At 41.8% G+C, this 16,655-nt stretch overlaps 1 protein-coding gene across 2 annotated transcripts in view; it reads right to left on the bottom strand.

Annotated features, from left to right (window-relative positions):
* Positions 1-530: 530 nt before the first annotated feature.
* Positions 531-16,655, bottom strand: part of irak1 (interleukin-1 receptor-associated kinase 1) — an 18,127-nt gene continuing 2,002 nt past the window's right edge. Inside the window, exons 4-15 of one of the 2 annotated variants that reach the window (XM_041800098.1) lie at positions 12,481-12,560; positions 12,243-12,401; positions 11,928-11,992; positions 10,603-10,714; positions 9,219-9,340; positions 8,554-8,767; positions 8,402-8,470; positions 7,079-7,166; positions 6,294-6,388; positions 3,970-4,573; positions 2,710-2,808; positions 531-1,159 (exon numbers count right to left, since the gene is read on the bottom strand). In XM_041800098.1, the coding sequence (XP_041656032.1) occupies positions 1,080-1,159; positions 2,710-2,808; positions 3,970-4,573; positions 6,294-6,388; positions 7,079-7,166; positions 8,402-8,470; positions 8,554-8,767; positions 9,219-9,340; positions 10,603-10,714; positions 11,928-11,992; positions 12,243-12,401; positions 12,481-12,560 (1,787 nt within the window). In that variant the 3' untranslated portion in view covers positions 531-1,079. Of the gene's footprint in view, positions 1,160-2,709; positions 2,809-3,969; positions 4,574-6,293; positions 6,389-7,078; positions 7,167-8,401; positions 8,471-8,553; positions 8,768-9,218; positions 9,341-10,602; positions 10,715-11,927; positions 11,993-12,242; positions 12,402-12,480; positions 12,564-16,655 lie in introns of both variants that reach the window. The other variant, XM_041800097.1, reaches the window with a different exon arrangement.

Below are 16,655 nucleotides of genomic sequence, written 5' to 3'. Positions count from 1 at the left end.
ACTGTGCTGGAGTGAGTAAGGTCTGAAATAGGTGGAAAGAACAACGCAGCCAGATGACATCACTAACCAGAATGCATTGCTACGGAAGAGCATGAGGGCCACTGAAAAAAATTGGAGATGAAATTTTCTTTTTCACTTGTGAGAAAAAAAGTAAGAATTCTGAGTTTAAAGTCAGAATTCTGAGGTAAAGGTCAGAATAAAAAACAAAAATTTGAGACAATTTTTTTTTTCACTTGCGAGATTAAACTCAGAATTCCGACTTCAATCTTAGAAGTCTGACTTTTTTCTCACAAGTGAAAAAAAAATTGTCTCAAATTTGCATTTTTTCAGTGGCCCTAATACTCTTCCGTGCATTGCCATCCTACATGGGAAACTATTTTTTTATTTCCTCACCATAAAAATAAAAGATTCTATGTTAATCTAATAATGTCCGAAGTCTTAATACACAGGGTTCTCTTAAAGTAATAACGTAAGTTTCAGAAGGTCAAAGTTCAAGCATAAAGGTACCAAAACAAACATACAGATCATGTTTAATAAACAGAGATATTTTAATACCATTCATTTAAAAATATCACAGCTTTAAAACCTGTGTTTGGTACAAAAGTATAAAGTAAAATATTGATAATAAATAAAAAGTGAAATGGAATTTTCTTCGTGCCGCTGACTAACACTGCAGGATGGGGAAATGCTTGTTATAGACCACAGAGGATATTATGGGATGTATGGTGTTATAAATAAGAGACAGAGACAACATGATAGAAGAAGAGAAAAAATCTCTTTGGTAAATGAGATGAAATATTTAACGGACAAAGCATCATTTAGATAAATTAACCTTAATGTCTGAGTACCTCAGCGGGTTGAATATAAAACATTAAAAAGAGAAAAACATTTAAATATTCCAGGCAGACTCCCATTTTCATTATTTTGTGTCAGAAAAGAAGACATGATCCCCACAATGAGACAATGTTGGTCCTTCAGGTGAGATGAGGCTCCACGTCGTACCTGGGTGTGGCTCGCCTCTCTCTCATACAGCTCCATGGATGCTGCTAGTTTGGACCGAGCCTAACTCTGAGTCCGGGTCAGGTGTGATCAACTGGAAGGTAGTCCAGCTCGTCGCTCTCTTCTGGTCCCCGCGCCCCGTCTGAACTATTCCCAACATCTGAGGAGACACGAGACGGCAAGAGAGGAGGTCAGAATCACAGACATCACTGTGAATGAGTTTCTAAGGGATGAACAGCTGTCGGCGCATCGTCACAGTCGGATCCATTAGGGCGGTGGTTCCCAACCTGATATCACTGCTGTCGGGCCAAAATCTTGTTTCCCAAAAAACTTCCACTTTCCAGGGAATGTAAAAAAATCTGAATCATTCAATTAATTTAAAACGGAAAGGTCTTAGTCAGCATCTTTTTGACACGTTTCATTGCTTTAAACTGATTCAAGCCCACTGACATTTGTGAAAGAAGACTAACAGCACTGATTTATAAAAATAATAATAATAATAAAATCATGATGAATGGTGATACCAGGTTTTAGCCCAACAAAGTGATATATTATTTTTAAAATTATAATAAGAAACATAATGTATGGCTGCAAATAAGAACAACTACAAAGAGTTTTAAAAATAAAGAGAATCTTTTGATTTCTATGCCAAAAAATATATTTGTAGAAAAAGACAACATAGATATGTAGTAAATAGATGACATAGATATGTAGTAAATAGATGATATAGATATGTAGTGAATAGATGATATATACACTATATTGCCAAAAGTATTCGCTCACCTGACTTGACTCTCATATGAACTTAAGTGACATCCCATTCTTAATCCATAGGGTTTAATCTGACGTGGGTCCGCCCTTTGCAGCTTTAACAGCTTCAACTCTTCTGGGAAGGTTTTCCACAAGGTTTAGGAGTGTATTTATGGGAATTTTTGACCATTCTTCCAGAAGCACATTTGTGATGTTGGACCAGAAGGCCTGGCTCTCAGTCTCCACTCTAATTCATCCCAAAGGTGTTCTATGGGTTTGAGGTCAGGACTCTGTGCAGGCCAGTCAAGTTGATCCACACCAAACCCTCTCATCCATGTCTTTATGGACCTTGCTTTGTGCACTGGTGCACAGTCATGTTGGAACAGGAAGGGGCCATCCCCAAACTGTTCCCACAAAGTTGGGAGCGTGGAATTGTCCAAAATCTCTTGGTATGCTGAAGCATTCTACCACTGCTCTCTACCACTGTTCTTGAGCTAATCTGATTGACTCTGCAGAAAGTTGGCGACCTTGGCACACTATGTGCCTCAGCATCCTCTGACCCGCTCCGTCATTTTACGTGGCCTACCACTTGGTGGCTGAGTTGCTGTCGTTCCCAATGGCTTCCACTTTGTTCTAATACCACTGACAGTTGACTGTGGAATATTTAGGAGCCAGGAAATTTCACCACTGGACTTGTTGCACAGGTGGCATCCTATCACAGTACCACGCTGGAATTCACTGAGCTCCTGAGAGCGAACCATTCTTTCACTGATGTTTGTAGAAACAGTCTGCATGCCTAGGTGATGATTTTATACACCTGTGGACATGGAAGTGACTGGAACACCTGATTTACATTATTTGGATGGGTGAGTGAATACTTTTGGCAATATAGTGTATGTAGTGAATAGATGATATAGATATGTAGTGAATAGATGTGTTTTAAAGGGTGTGTGTGCCTACAGAGGTCGTCGGCTGACAGCAGCTCAGGAGTCCGGATCCTTCCCTCCTCATACTGAGACTTCTTCTCGAGAAAACGTTGTTTACTGGGATTTATGACCACTGGACATATAGGAAAGATTTAAACAGGCTCATTAGACCTGTAACCTGTTTTAATGCTTGGATCAAAGATTAAAGGTAAAATATTTCTGTTATGGAGCCCACACAGTCACAGAGTGAGGTCTTTAAGAGTAATAGACTGTTTCCACCCAGTGGACAGTGGAAATGCAAATAATTAAGTGCTTTATGGAACCAGACCACCAGGTGGAATGCACCTTTAGTAAGAAGTATGAGCAGTTTAATCCAAACCAGGAAGACACTGGATCAAGCATGCACATGGACACAGATCAGAGTAGTGAGCCATATAAGGTTCCTTTCTCATTTAGGATTTTTTTTCACACATAGACTGGATCAGATCAGAATCTTCTGATTACTTTCATTCTGATCAGACTTTAAAGTGATTATTTGTGTTAACATAACGAGTATCTTAGGTTGGCCACACACTAGACGATTTTTTAAAATCTAAAACAATTCTCAAACTGTGAGAGACCACAGACTTCAGGACGATGTCCAAAGATTTTTCATCTCTAATCCTCTGAACGCACACTCTAGACGACTCAGCCAGATTGTCAGATCACTGGAGACCACACACCTGCCAACCTGCCTAAGACCTTGCGTGATCACGTGATTTCAGAAAAAAAAAAAAAAAACACGGATGCCTGTCGATACCGTCCTGCTGTCTCTCCACATCAGGCTGCCCTGGCATGCGTTACAGGTGCAGCAACAATCATAAAACAAGGGAAAGACTCAGGACGAAATCCTGGCTGGAATTAAGGTACCGTTGTGTTTATGGCTGTGAGTGGTGAAAGTATGTATGATTCGTCTGGTGACGCTACCCGGTGTGCTCGCTCTCATTGGTTGTGGGTACTCCGTCAGCGGCACTACGACCTAGAATCATAAATATCAAACGTGTTTGATATTTACAATTCCAGGTTTGGGAGGCTACAACGCGATTTGGAGCAGTAAATGAATCATGTCGACACCACACACATGCAGACTACTTAGACAAATAATCGTTTGCAACAAGGCTCCACTCGGTGTACGCCCCCATGATCGTCGGGGGAGTCAAATCTTGCCCCATATCGGGCTTAAAATCCTGTAGTGTGTGGCCGGCCTTACTCACTAATGTTGGGTTGGTTCAGACTTCACTGATCTGTCTTTTACCTGAAGGCCCTGGGGACGACGACTGCAGAGACCCCGCAGGAGACAGGCTTCCTCCTGTGGCTCCCCCTGTGAAGATCCCTGACCTGTCCCTGCTAAAGCTGGACTGGGGTGGGAAGTTGTACTGGTCCTCAGAGGGGACAGACGGCTGGTTGAAGCCGGACTCTGAGGGCCCGGCTCGACTCTGCTGTGTGGAGGATCTGGTACCGTTAGATCTGCCCTGAGAGCGAAGGTTGTACTGAGAAAAACCTCGACTCTCATCGGTCTCACACGGACCGACCAACGACGAGGAGCAGAGGCGGGGGGAGGAAGAAGAGAAGCGGGGGAGGGAGGCGGAGGAGTGTAGTGGGTCAGGCAGGGAGCAGAAGGACGAGGAAGAGGACGAGGAGGAGGAGGAAGAGGAAGATATGGAGGGGTGGTACGTGTCCTCCAGTGGTCCCAGCCTGGACATTTTTTGGGACAGAGAGTCCACACTGGAGTCCAAGGACCGGGGGGGTCTGGGGAGGGATGAGGGTGGGTGATAAAGCTGATGAAGGGAGGAGGAGGGTGAGGAGGAGGAGCTTTTTCCCTTTAAATGACAGTGGATGTCCTGAAGTTTGTCAAAAACCTAAGAAGAGGAACAGAGGAGGATCAAAACAGGACGAAAACTTCAACAAAAAACTACAGAGATGCTAGCGCCCCCTCAGGCTGCAAGTTTTATTACAGCTGCTTGTGATGTTCCTAGCCGAACATTTTCCCCTCCCATAAACCAAAGGTATAAATGCATTTAGCCGACTAGTCTCAATTCCTGTAAAACCAACTTCACACTGCAACAGTGTGATCTGTTTTGCAGATTAACGTCCAAATACCTGCACATACCTGTGCAAATATAGTGCATCAATGCTTCAGTTATATGTGAGTCTAATCTGACACAGCCTCTGGACTACTTTATCCCTATCTTCTAGATCAGTGGTTCTCAACCTTTTCAGTCCGTGACCCCCAAAATAAAGGTTCCAGAGACCGGGGAACCCCGCTGTACCTGAAGGTGGTTGAACACAGCCATGAACATTCAAGAATAGTCATGCAGAGACAAGGCTGTCCATACGGAGGGATAAAGGGGAAGGTTTCTGGGACCCAGCCAAACTGTGGGCCCATGGAGATCAGCAAAACCATGGTCCATTGTGAAGTTAAGCAGTGAAAACCACATTTTATATTTTACCTGAATAATAAGCACTCTTATCAAAGAAACAAATATCTCTATTTGTTCATTTGTGTAGTAGACAGCCTTCTTTAAATGAAAACATAACTAAAATGGGTTAAAGATTGCTAAAATTGGTTAATAATGGCAAAAATTGTGGGAAAGGTGATGAAATTGGATTTTTAAAGAACATAAATGAGTTAAAAGTGGCAAAAAATAGATCAAAGTGGCAGCGGAAAAAAAGCGGAAAAAGGGGATTAAAAAGTGGCTGAAATGGCTTTTATATGCAAAAAATTGGTGGAAATTAGGTGGAATTGGATGAAAAGTTGATATAAACTGTAAAAATGGGTTAACTGTGGTTCAAATGGGCAAAAAAGGGGTGTAAAAAGTGGTTGATAGAGGCAATGATGGGTCAACAGAGACAACATAAGGCAGAAAGCAACAAGAATTGGTTTGGAACTGACAAAAACAGGCAGAAAAAAGTGATGGAAAGGGTTTAAAATGGACAAAAATGGGTTTTAAGTGGCAAAAAATTTGCTAAAATTGGCAAATTTGGTGTTAAAAGTGATGAAAAAGTATTAACATACGGTGAAGTTGGTGTAAAGTAACAACAGTTTAATTTTTTAAATATTCTTAGTTTTTTAAAGGCATCTGGTGACTGCCTCTCAGTGTCTTGTTACCCAAAAGGGGGTCCCGACCCCAAGGTTGAGAACCACTGTTCTAGATCAGATGCTACACTGTGCTGTTCCTACGTGCTCTGGTGCAGTAGCAGATAGCAGTGGTTTATATCAGATTAAAGGTCATAGTAGTAGTCACTGTTAGGGACAACTACAGTGGAAATTAGTGGACGCAGCTGTGTTACATTAGACGGAGCGTTTGGCCAGAATTGAACTAACATAAATGTCAATAATTAGTTTAACCAACTGGTAATGACAAAGGGAGCCAAATTCAACCATTAAGTTTGCTAATCATGCATTCCCCTAAAAGCCACATTATTCTTTAATTATGCTATCAGGTGTTCTTATTTATAACTGAGGACAGACGGACTCACTGATGTGAACATTCAGATAGACTGTGAGTTAAACCAGACCTCTGACTCTGAACGTTTTCTTCATCTAAACTCAGAAACACAAACGTCACTCTCTCTCACCTGGACCATGGCTGGTCTCTTCCTCCTGTGCTTATTCAGACACTTGCAGGCCAGAGACACCACCTCCATACAGCCAGCAGGCTCTGCAGCGCCCCCTGCAGGACAACATGGACACAACAGCTGCAGATAAGACAAGCTACACACTTTTCAATTTTCACTCCTAATTCTGGACCTGATTCAAGGCTTGTCCAGACTGATTATTGTTGTGTGTGGCATCATTGTGAATGTTTACTGCTCCTTGATCTTCAGTGGTAAATATCAAATAACAAACATGTTTGATATTCATGATCCAAGATTAAGCTACCTTTGGAGCTCCTGCAATAGCAAATGAGAGCAAACCAGGAAGCATCACAGCTGGATGCTGCATACTTTAACTGCTCACAAACACTGACATAGTGGTGAACATGAAGCTGAGCCCTGAGCCAAAGGGAAAAAGGAAAAAGAAGACCAACTTGTGGAATAAAGGCTACCACGCAAGTTCCTTAGTATAAACATATCACAATATGGCTGACGATGTTGATCATCCCCCTTTGTTTTTCTTCTGTAGTCACGGTTGATTACATGGGTTTCTGTGAGAACTCATGACTGTGAAATCAGAACTACGTCGAGCTGAACGTCTAGTTTCTGCATTTCAATTATCATACTGATAATGATGGGGTTAGATCGGTCCTTATCCATGCAGTCTGCATTTTAAATATCAGTTAGATTTGTAAATCAAAAATGTACCAACAGGATACATAGATGCACACACTCTTTGCCATTCACACTTACAAACACAGACTGACCTGAGAACAGCCGATGGTCCAGCTGTTTCCTCCATTCTTCTACACAGGAACCAGCCGGACTGTCCTCCACCTCCTCCACCAGGTCCTTCTGCAGAACCAGGAGCAGAACAAGAATCAGAGACAGAACACCACGACTGCAGGAACCAGCCACAGGAACCTTTACAAACCTTACAGCATATTCTAGTGTGTCATGGCTAAAAACAATCAAGGACACATTTGACGGCTGTCTGAGCCTTTAACACAGGCTATGTGCTGGAATTGACCCTCTTATGCCCGTTTGCACAACGTTTTCGAGTGAAAACACAGAAGTTTTGTAGCGTTTTGGCTGTCCGTTTGGACGGCAAAGGCATTTTGGTGCCTGAAAACGGAACTTTTTGTTGAGTTTTTCAAAAAGCCCCTGTCTCTGTCTCTCTGTCTGGCATGTATACCCCATCGTTTTTGGTGCTTCCTGCAGTCTTGTGTGGACGGAGATCATTTTGAAAACGTTGCCGTCTGAACGTGGAACTTTTTGGAAACGAAGCAAAACATTGTCGTATAAACGGGGCGTAAGTTTGCTCCGAGCCCAGCGCTGCTGCAACTTCTATCTCCATTACATCTTAAACAGGTCTTTAAAAGTGTTTTAAACCATGATTTGATTGTTTTAATTCCATGCTTGAATTGATTCAGTAAAGTGGGCTGTGACTCTGATAGTGGTCAAAGAAGCAGCTGCAAACACTGTTACTCCGAACACGTTGCAAATTTTAGCTCAGCTAAAGCTCAGATAATTAAATGATAAACACCTTAATTATAAAAAGTTCTCCACAATTTAAGTCCCTTCATATCCTGTTGGTAGCAGGAGTTATTTAGTTATATTTTTGGGGGCATTCTATGCCTTTATTCATAAAGGGGGACAGTGGATAGAGTTAGAAACAGGGATGAGAACATGGGGCACGTTTTAACCACAAGGCCATCTGTGCCCTGGTAGCAGGAGATATTTAAAGAAAACTTTTAAGGCCAAATATGCAAAATATTCCAACTGAACAGCGGTTGAACATGAGTTTTAAACCCCTGCTGGAAGCCTGGACTCCCCTCCTAAAGGCCCACACTCCAGTATGGAGGGCCAGGCTCCCCACTTGGGGTCCTTCCTGGAGGACCAAGAATCCCACTGAAATAGCTTGCTTCTCCATTCCTCTGCCCTAAGCAGCACTAATTCCACAACTCTAATCCTGTTATTCCTCAACTGCTAGACCCTAAGAGACACATTATTAAACAAAAGACAGGTAGAGCTATAACGGTGTGACTCTATAGCGTGGTGACTGTGTGCTGCACTGAGTTTGCTCTGACCAGGTATTTCTCTCCTGACTTTGCGTCCCTCTCCATCGCTCGTCGACCCGTCAGAATCTCCAACAACACCTGAAACAAACAAACACCATCATCACTGTGATCTGAGATCAACAAACAGACGCCATCACCCATCAGCCTCTGCAGTAGCTCACCACTCCGAAGCTGTAGACGTCCACGGCGGTCCCCAGCTGTCCGTTCCTCACGTATTCGTCAGGCAGGTACGCCAGCGTCCCCCGAACAGTCTCCGTGTTACCGACCGACGTCGTCTGAGCCGCCGAACGTTCCGGCGTGCTGCGACACCCAAACCGAGCCAAACCAAAGTCTGCCAGCTTCGCCACCAGGTGGCCGTCCAGCAGGATGTTTGAGCTGCAGACAAGCAGAGATGATTCTGTTAAACAGTTCAGAGGGTGGAGGAAAGGAGAGCAGATCTGAGGAGTGATGAGCGCAGAAAGAGGCCATCCTTTATAAAGTCTTTCCACTGACAGACACGCCCCCTTACTGGATATCTCTCCCTGAGTGATACTGAGTCTAATACAGACACTGAGTTTAATGAACACCAAATTAACACAGCAGGCTCTTATCAGATCAGAAACATCCGTCAGTTTCTAAAGAGTCAGTCTGTGCTGAGCTGGAGTTTAAAAGTGTTTGACACATTTATTAACTCTGTGTGTCATAATGGATGGTGTAATCTCTCTGGCTGCTAAACAAATCTACCTACTGGTACAAATAAAGTACCCTGAACCTGAACCCACCAGTAGAAAGATGATCATGTAACGCGATGATGTGACATGATGATGTCATGTGACATGATACCTACCTCTTGACGTCCCCGTGGATCAGCGGTCTGTGCTCTTCGGGGGGTCGATGGAGGAACTGTAGAGCCTTTGATGCTCCTTCAACAACACCAACTCTCTGAGACCAGGAGAGGGTGAGACCGCCCTGAAACCCAAACAGACAAACCTTATAAAAGAACACTGAGTGTAGGAGTCTGTGTTTGTTTACATATATCTATGTTGAAGTGTGTTTATCTGTCTGTTTGTTAGAGTCACCTGTTACGCAGTATTTGGTTTAAGGTTAGATTACTTTTTTGTTGTGATGAGTAGAGGGTTAATTTTAAAATGCACAGTTTCTGTTTCTCTCTCTGATTTCTGTGCAGGTCACTGGGTACCTGTAGAAGGTGAACCTGTGTCCGTGTGGATGTGTTACCAGCTAATTTAACAGGATGACAACGAGGACAGCATTAATTTTGTGGTAACACTGCCAGCGTGTCTAATCTCTGGATGTTTAATGGTACAGTGGGTAATATTTAGGCTAGTAATATTTAGCAGAACAACAGTGGTAAAAATGAAACATAATATTGATACGCTATCTGTCTAAATTAGCGTTTAATCAGCTGAATACCAAAAATGTTATTTTATTTTTAAATTAACTCAGAATAAGCTTTTTATTCACACATAGAGAGGGTCCCCTCCATGGATGACGCCATCTTGCATTTTGCATGTTTCTATGGTACCACAGAAGGAACCAGATAATAAATACGTATATATTATTTTTAATCCCTTTGGTAGGCACAGTTTCCACCAGAGAAATGACAATCACAATCTAGCTGCTAACTTTTAGATGTTACTGATATTCACAGTTTTAAAATAGCTGCCAGCATTGACGTTGCTTTACAGCATTGTTCGAGTTCAGCAGACAGATGTGGGAGGTGGTCCAGAAAGCTAAAGGAATCATTTCCTATCATGACCAGGCGCTGCTTTATCACCCCCTGTAGGAGAAAAAAACATTACTCCAAGTCTTTCAATCCTCCTGCCATCAGGCTGTTAAATCTGGATAAAAGTCTCATGGATTGAAAACTTTGTATTTTTTGTTTTTCTATAAAGTAATACTTAACGCACCGTGGTGTATGTTATTTGTTTACTTTTGTTCACTGCTGTTCTGTTCTTAAATGTGCGTTATAATCTTTGCCTGACTCTGGGTGTCATTCCTGTAGGGGCCACAAGAGGGGGTCGACGTGTCAATGAGCATCTTGGTCTAAGACTATTCCCAGCATTCCTCTTTGCTGTTGTTTTTAAGTGTATGTTGGTCTGTATAGAATGGTTAAGTTGTCTGAATCTGAATCTTTTCTCATAGTCTTGTTTCCTAAAGGGTTCATTTTAAAAGAACATTACCCAGCAGTGGTGCATGTATATGTGTCTTACGCTGTGGAGCTGGTCGTCCAGCGATCTGTTCTCCATGTAGCTGTAGATGAGGCACACGCACTCTGGTCCCTCACTGAAGCCCAGCAGATCCACGATGTTCGGGTGTCTGAATCTGAAACATCACAAACAATGAGCTCAAGGTGACTCAGGCAAGTGTTTGTGAGTAAATCAGGTCTAACATCAAGTCTCAAGTCTTAGGATGGGCCGTATTGAGACCTGAGTACACCAGATCCCAGTCTGCTTCATCTGATCAGTGTAAACACAGTTTAGAGTGCACAGTACTCATGCATCATGCCTGAGTCCAGTTTATGGAGGAGACGTGAGTGCAACGGTGCTTGAGTACAGGGTACTTCTCTGTGAGTAGAGTTATAAAGGCGATTCTAAACATCTGCTGTCATTTAAAGCAGGGGTTCTCAACCTTTTCAGCCTGCAACCCCCAAAATAAAGGTGTCAGTGACCGAGAACCCCCACTGTTCCTGAAGGTGGTTGAACACAGCCAGGAACATTTTGGAACAGTCGTGTGCTTTCTGGGACCCAGCCAAACTGGGTGGGAAAAAATGGTGGGAAAGGTGGTTAAATTAGATCTTAAAAGTAGCAGAAAAAGGTTAGAAATGCCAAAAATTACATAAAAGTGGCAAAAATTAACCAAAAATGGGCATATTAAGTGGTAAAGGGGGATTTGAAAGTGGTTGACATGGCATTAAAGTGGCAAAAATATCAAATTGTGAAATGTGACTCAAAAAATTGTAAAAGGGGTTAATAGTGGCAATAAAGCATCAACAGAGCCAACAACAGGCAGAGAGTTGCAAGATTTGGTTTAGAAGTGGCAAAAACAGGCCGAAAAAAAGAGGTGGAAAGGGTTTAAAATGGATAAAACGTGGGATTTCAGTTGCAAAATGTGTTAAAATTGGCCAAATTGGTGGGAAAAAGTGAAAAAATTGGTTAAAATTAGGCAAAATTGGTGTAACGTGGCAACAGTGCAATTCAAAAATGTTCTTAGTTTTTTTAAGGCATCTGGAGGCCCCCTCTCAGTGTCTCGCGACCCCCAATGGGGTCCAGACCCCAATGTTGAAAACCCCTGATTTAAAGAACAGTCCTCTCACCCTCCAAGCACCGCAGCAAGAAGAGGATCACTGGTGGCTTCAATGGGTCATTTTGTACATGCACTCCTGCAGCAGTGTTAATCAGTTTATTTGAAAGGAGAAGCACTTGGAAGCTGTCTCCTAGCTCTAAGTCCTGGTTTCAGACCATACCATGGTAACTGATGGTAGATGTCCGTAAACACGGCTGATAACTCAGCTGGTACATCCCTGACTAAAACTCACGTGGTCAGTTTTTCCACCTCAGTCTGGAAACTCTCCTTCAGCAGAGCCCAATCCTGCATGCAATCCTGCAACAACATTGAAATGAAAAACTATTAAAACAACAAGAAGTTCATAAAAACAAAGAAAATCACAACTTTAAAAACAACAAAGTAAACAACACTAAAGACAATGATCTTTACAACATAAAAATAATAAAGAAAGTAAAGTACCAACATGTCAACAAAGAAAACATTATCAATGAAAACAAAAACGACACAAACATTAAAACTACAAACATCACCAGGGTGACTCAGCGATCTGCTATGATTGGCTGACCTGTTTGAGTCTCTTCACAGCACAGTCCGTCCGCCTCATATTTGCTCTGTACACCACTCCAAACCCCCCCTCCCCCACCTGCTGGGAGGGGGAGAACCCCATTGTCCCAGCATGCACCTCTTCATACGACCAGCACATCAGCCCGATGCTTGGAGGGGGCTGAGGGACGAGACATAAAAAGTCACCACATCTGCCATTGTACCATACATGTGTGCGTCTGTGTTTGAGTGTGTGTTACCGCAGGCGGTCTGTTGGGGACAGACTTCAGGCCTGACGGGGGCGGAGCAGGTCCAGGGAGGGGTCTTCCTCCTCCTTTATCTACTGGAAAAAATAACAAGAAGCGAGCAGAGATGAGTCACACACTTACATTCTAAAAACTTAAAGGGATATTCTGGTCTTTTTTAAGCCGGGCTGTATGAAGTGCTTGTCAACAGTAGTAGCATCAACCTCTAGAGATTTCAGTGAGTGTAGCTCCTGTAGGGCTGTTTCCACAGCCAGCTGTTTCAGCACTGGCAGAAAAGATAATCTCAAGGAAGCTAGGATACACAGTGCAACCGACAGGTGCAGTTTCTCTGTGAGCTTAAGGTACTGTTCTGTGTAACTTTCTCTGTCCGCTTTGGCTCATTGTCTCACTGGAAGCCTCCCAGGGCCGGCTGCTGAGAAGCATCTCCACAGCATGATGCTGCTGAGAAGCATCCCCACAGCATGATGCTGCCACCACTGTGCTCCACAGTGGGGATGGTGTGTTTGTGGTGATGTCAGTGTTTGGCGTCTTGTCTGATGGTCTCAAAGCTCCATTCTGGTCTCATCAGACCAAAGAACTTTCTTCCTCTTGACCATGGAGTCTCCCACAGTCCTTCTGGTGAACTCTAGTCCAGATTGAATCTGAGTTTTCTTCAACAGTGTCTTTCTCTTTGCCACTCTCCCATAAAGCTCTGACTGGTGAAGAACCCGGCCAACAGTTGTTGTCTGCAGAGTCTCTCCATCTCAGCTGCTGAAGCTTGGAGCTCCTTCAGAGTAGTCATAGGTGTCTTGGTGTCCTCTCTCACTAGTCTCCTTCTTGCACGCTCACTCAGTTTGTGAGGACGGTCTGATCTAGGCAGATTTACACATGTGACATATTCCTTCATTTCTTCATGATGGATTTAACTGAACTCTGGGGAGCAAAATTATTGCTAAAGAGGTCCCTCTTAACCCCAAACTATGCATTCTTAAAATCTACCCAGATGATTTTGTCATGTCAAACAATTTAAAGTCACTGCTTAAGTGTGTTTCATGAAGGCTAAAAGATGTATTGCTTGGTTATGGAAACAACAAACAACCTGTGGTGTGTCTCAGTGGTTGGCAGGAATGACTTTTTTCCTTGCTTCAAATCAGTTATTTTACAAAGAACAAACTTGACAAGTTTTGGAATGTTTTTTAAATATTTCTTAACAGTAATGGTTTATCAAGTGAGGCTTGGACTGATGAAGAGATTTGTGTCAATAGAGCTGCTGTTTAATGTTTTGTTTCATTGTATTATGTTTACATTCATTACTTTTTCCTTAAGAATTGTGTCATTTAACATCTTGTATACTTTGTTTTTCTCCTTCTAAAACAGACAATAAAGAGATGCTTTAAAAAACTGAACCCTGGGAGATGTTCAGAGACTTGGAAATGTTTTTGTCTCCATCTCCTGATTTAGTAACCTTGCAAAGCAGATGGATACACCCGTTTCCATGTTTCTCACTGGTGAATCCATCTTAAAAAGCTCCCGTCTGAACCTTTTGGGCCCAGTTAGAAAGTGACAGGACCAATCAGCGATGAGGGGCAGTACTTTAGGCACGGCGGAGTCGTGAAGCAAGCAAGCAGCAACAAGAGGTCGGTGCAATTATGGAGGGAGACATTAGCGTGGATGCTGCTAAAGCGCCATTTTTAATCAGAATTTGACGACATTTCTTTGTTAAAAGAAGAACAAAGAGCAGCAGTGAGTTGTTTTCTTTTCAAAAACCACAAAAGTCGTGTACTGACATGTCTACAGTCACCACGGTTTGCGTTATGCAGTTCTCTAAGGAGTTTACTCCTCGGTCGCAGCTACGTCACTGGTTTTGTTGTTCTGATTGGCCCGTAAAGATGTGACAGAACATTCATCCAATCATACTCAGAGTTTTTTTCAAAGGCTCAGCACTCCCAAAAACTGTCTGTGGGAGGTTTACCAGATGGATGTGTGAAACAAATCCATCTGGCGTGCCAGGTTACTGACTTAGACTTTTCAATAACCTTTTCTCTGAGTGTTCTTTTGTCTTCATGGTGTAATGGTAGCCATGAATACTGATTAACCAGTGACTGGACATTATAGACCTTAGAGGCTACTAGCACCAACTGTCTGTCTACAACTGTCAGTCTACAACTGTCAGTCACTTTAAAGGGGGTGAATATTTATGCAGTCATTTATTTTACGTTACAGATTTTTAATTAATTGACATTACTTTGTAGAGATTTGTTTTACTTTCAAATTAAAGATTAGATTAGATTAGAAAACTTTATTGATCCCGAGTGGGGAAACTCATTTGCCACCTCATCAACACATGCAAACAACATGGACAGTACACAACAATAAAATAAATAACACAAGAGAATGAATACATTTGATGCTTAATTCACAGCTTGGGGTCGCAGTTTTACTGAGAATGTTCATTAAAAAGAGAGAGCTTTTTGTTTTCTTTGTTTTTTTCATCAAAAAGCTGAAAAATATTGACCATGATTGATTTGTAAAATCAATAACAGGGTGAAAAAAAATCCAAGGGGGAGAAGACCTTTATAAGCACTGTAAAATAAGCATTTTTCTTAATTAATGCATGAAGAGGAAACCAGGCACTCCAAACATTCAAATTTTAAAAATGAGGAAGGAAATATTCAAAAATATTTAATTATAAATGTTTCATGGCGAAAAGTCTGGGTTTCTCTTTCAATTTCAGACATTATTTCCCCCTATTCTCCAAGACCACCAAACTCTGTTTTGCTCTTCCTCCACTTCAGTCACACTGGGCTGCCAGTCATCCTTCATTTTCCTCTCAGAGTTAATTTACGAACGGGGTATGTTCAGGCTTGCAGGCAGCAATTTCAGGACCGTAGAACTAGGACCCTGCTTGCCCATGCGTGTTGTTGATGAGCATTTGTTTTAATACAGATTGCTGGCTTAAATACATAAAAACAACATGTTGCAGCATGGGATTGTCAAACATTATTGATAAGACATTACTGATAGTAAGGGAACTAATGTTGTCTTATCAATAATGTTACACAGGTCATTAGAAACTGGCAAACATTAGCCTAAATATATTTTTCTTTGCATTTCTCCTTACGTCTGCTGTCCCTGAAGCCTTCAGCCAGCCCTGTACCCCACGTATCCCTTGGTTCTGTTCTAAATGTTCTGTTTGTTCACTTGTTTTCGTGTTGTATTTAGGGGAAAATACAGAAAAGTTTGGAAAAAGAGTTTGAATCTAATGGGGGAATCAAAGACTTTGGTGAAACAATGAGAAGCCCCTCAATGCAGTGTGCAATAGGGGGCGGAGCCCAATGTAACCCTTCCAATGAAACCTGTGGGGTAGGAGGAAAATAGCACCGAAAAAAAAAACGTTTGCGACCCACCGATAAATCAATATTCAAAAATGCTAAATGGAACAATGAGTATCTGACAAAAATCATCATAATTAAAGGCTTAACAACAATTTAAGTGAGAATAGATTGACAGTTGAATTTTATGTGATAAAAAATACATTTCAATCAACTGAATATTAAAAATCAGATGAATCCATCTGTGAGTATGTTACACTTTACATATTATAAACTAAAGTGTAATAGATTTTTGAAAATAAATGCTAAAAACTACAGTAAATGTTTTTGTTCATTAGTAGCAGACTTTTCACGGCACTAGCTGGTTAGCATGCTAGTTATCCTGAAGAGAATACAATGATTAAAGACAAAGAAAATGCATGTTTGAACGTAAAACATGTTGATGCTGTATGTGGAGATGATAGCAACTGAAACATGAATCATGTCCATATATCTACAAAAAAGTATATTTAAATGTTTTAATGAAACAAGTATTTTCCATTCTGAATCATTTTCGTAGCGTACTGTTTACTTCCTGTTTCTTAAAGTGGATGTGATGACGTGGTCAAAGGTGATGATGACATAATGCCGTAGACCAACCGTCTGATTGGACGACCATTTAGAGTGGGTGATGCCCAACGCTTGTTGGTTACCACCCACTACTGCACATTGCATTGAGGGCTACTAGGAAACAATGGCTGTTCAGGAACGAAACAGCTATATGAAATGGGAATAAACACACTTATCAGGATAAAGTACTTCAAGTTAACTTTAAATTCCTGCTTATCAAAGTCTTGTTAACTATACTGCAATGCTCAT

Source organism: Cheilinus undulatus, linkage group 11 (assembly GCF_018320785.1).
Source record: "Cheilinus undulatus linkage group 11, ASM1832078v1, whole genome shotgun sequence".
Lineage (NCBI taxonomy): Eukaryota > Metazoa > Chordata > Actinopteri > Labriformes > Labridae > Cheilinus > Cheilinus undulatus.
The sequence above is the reverse complement of the archived record's forward strand: the minus strand, read 5'-3'. Positions and strand labels throughout refer to the sequence as shown.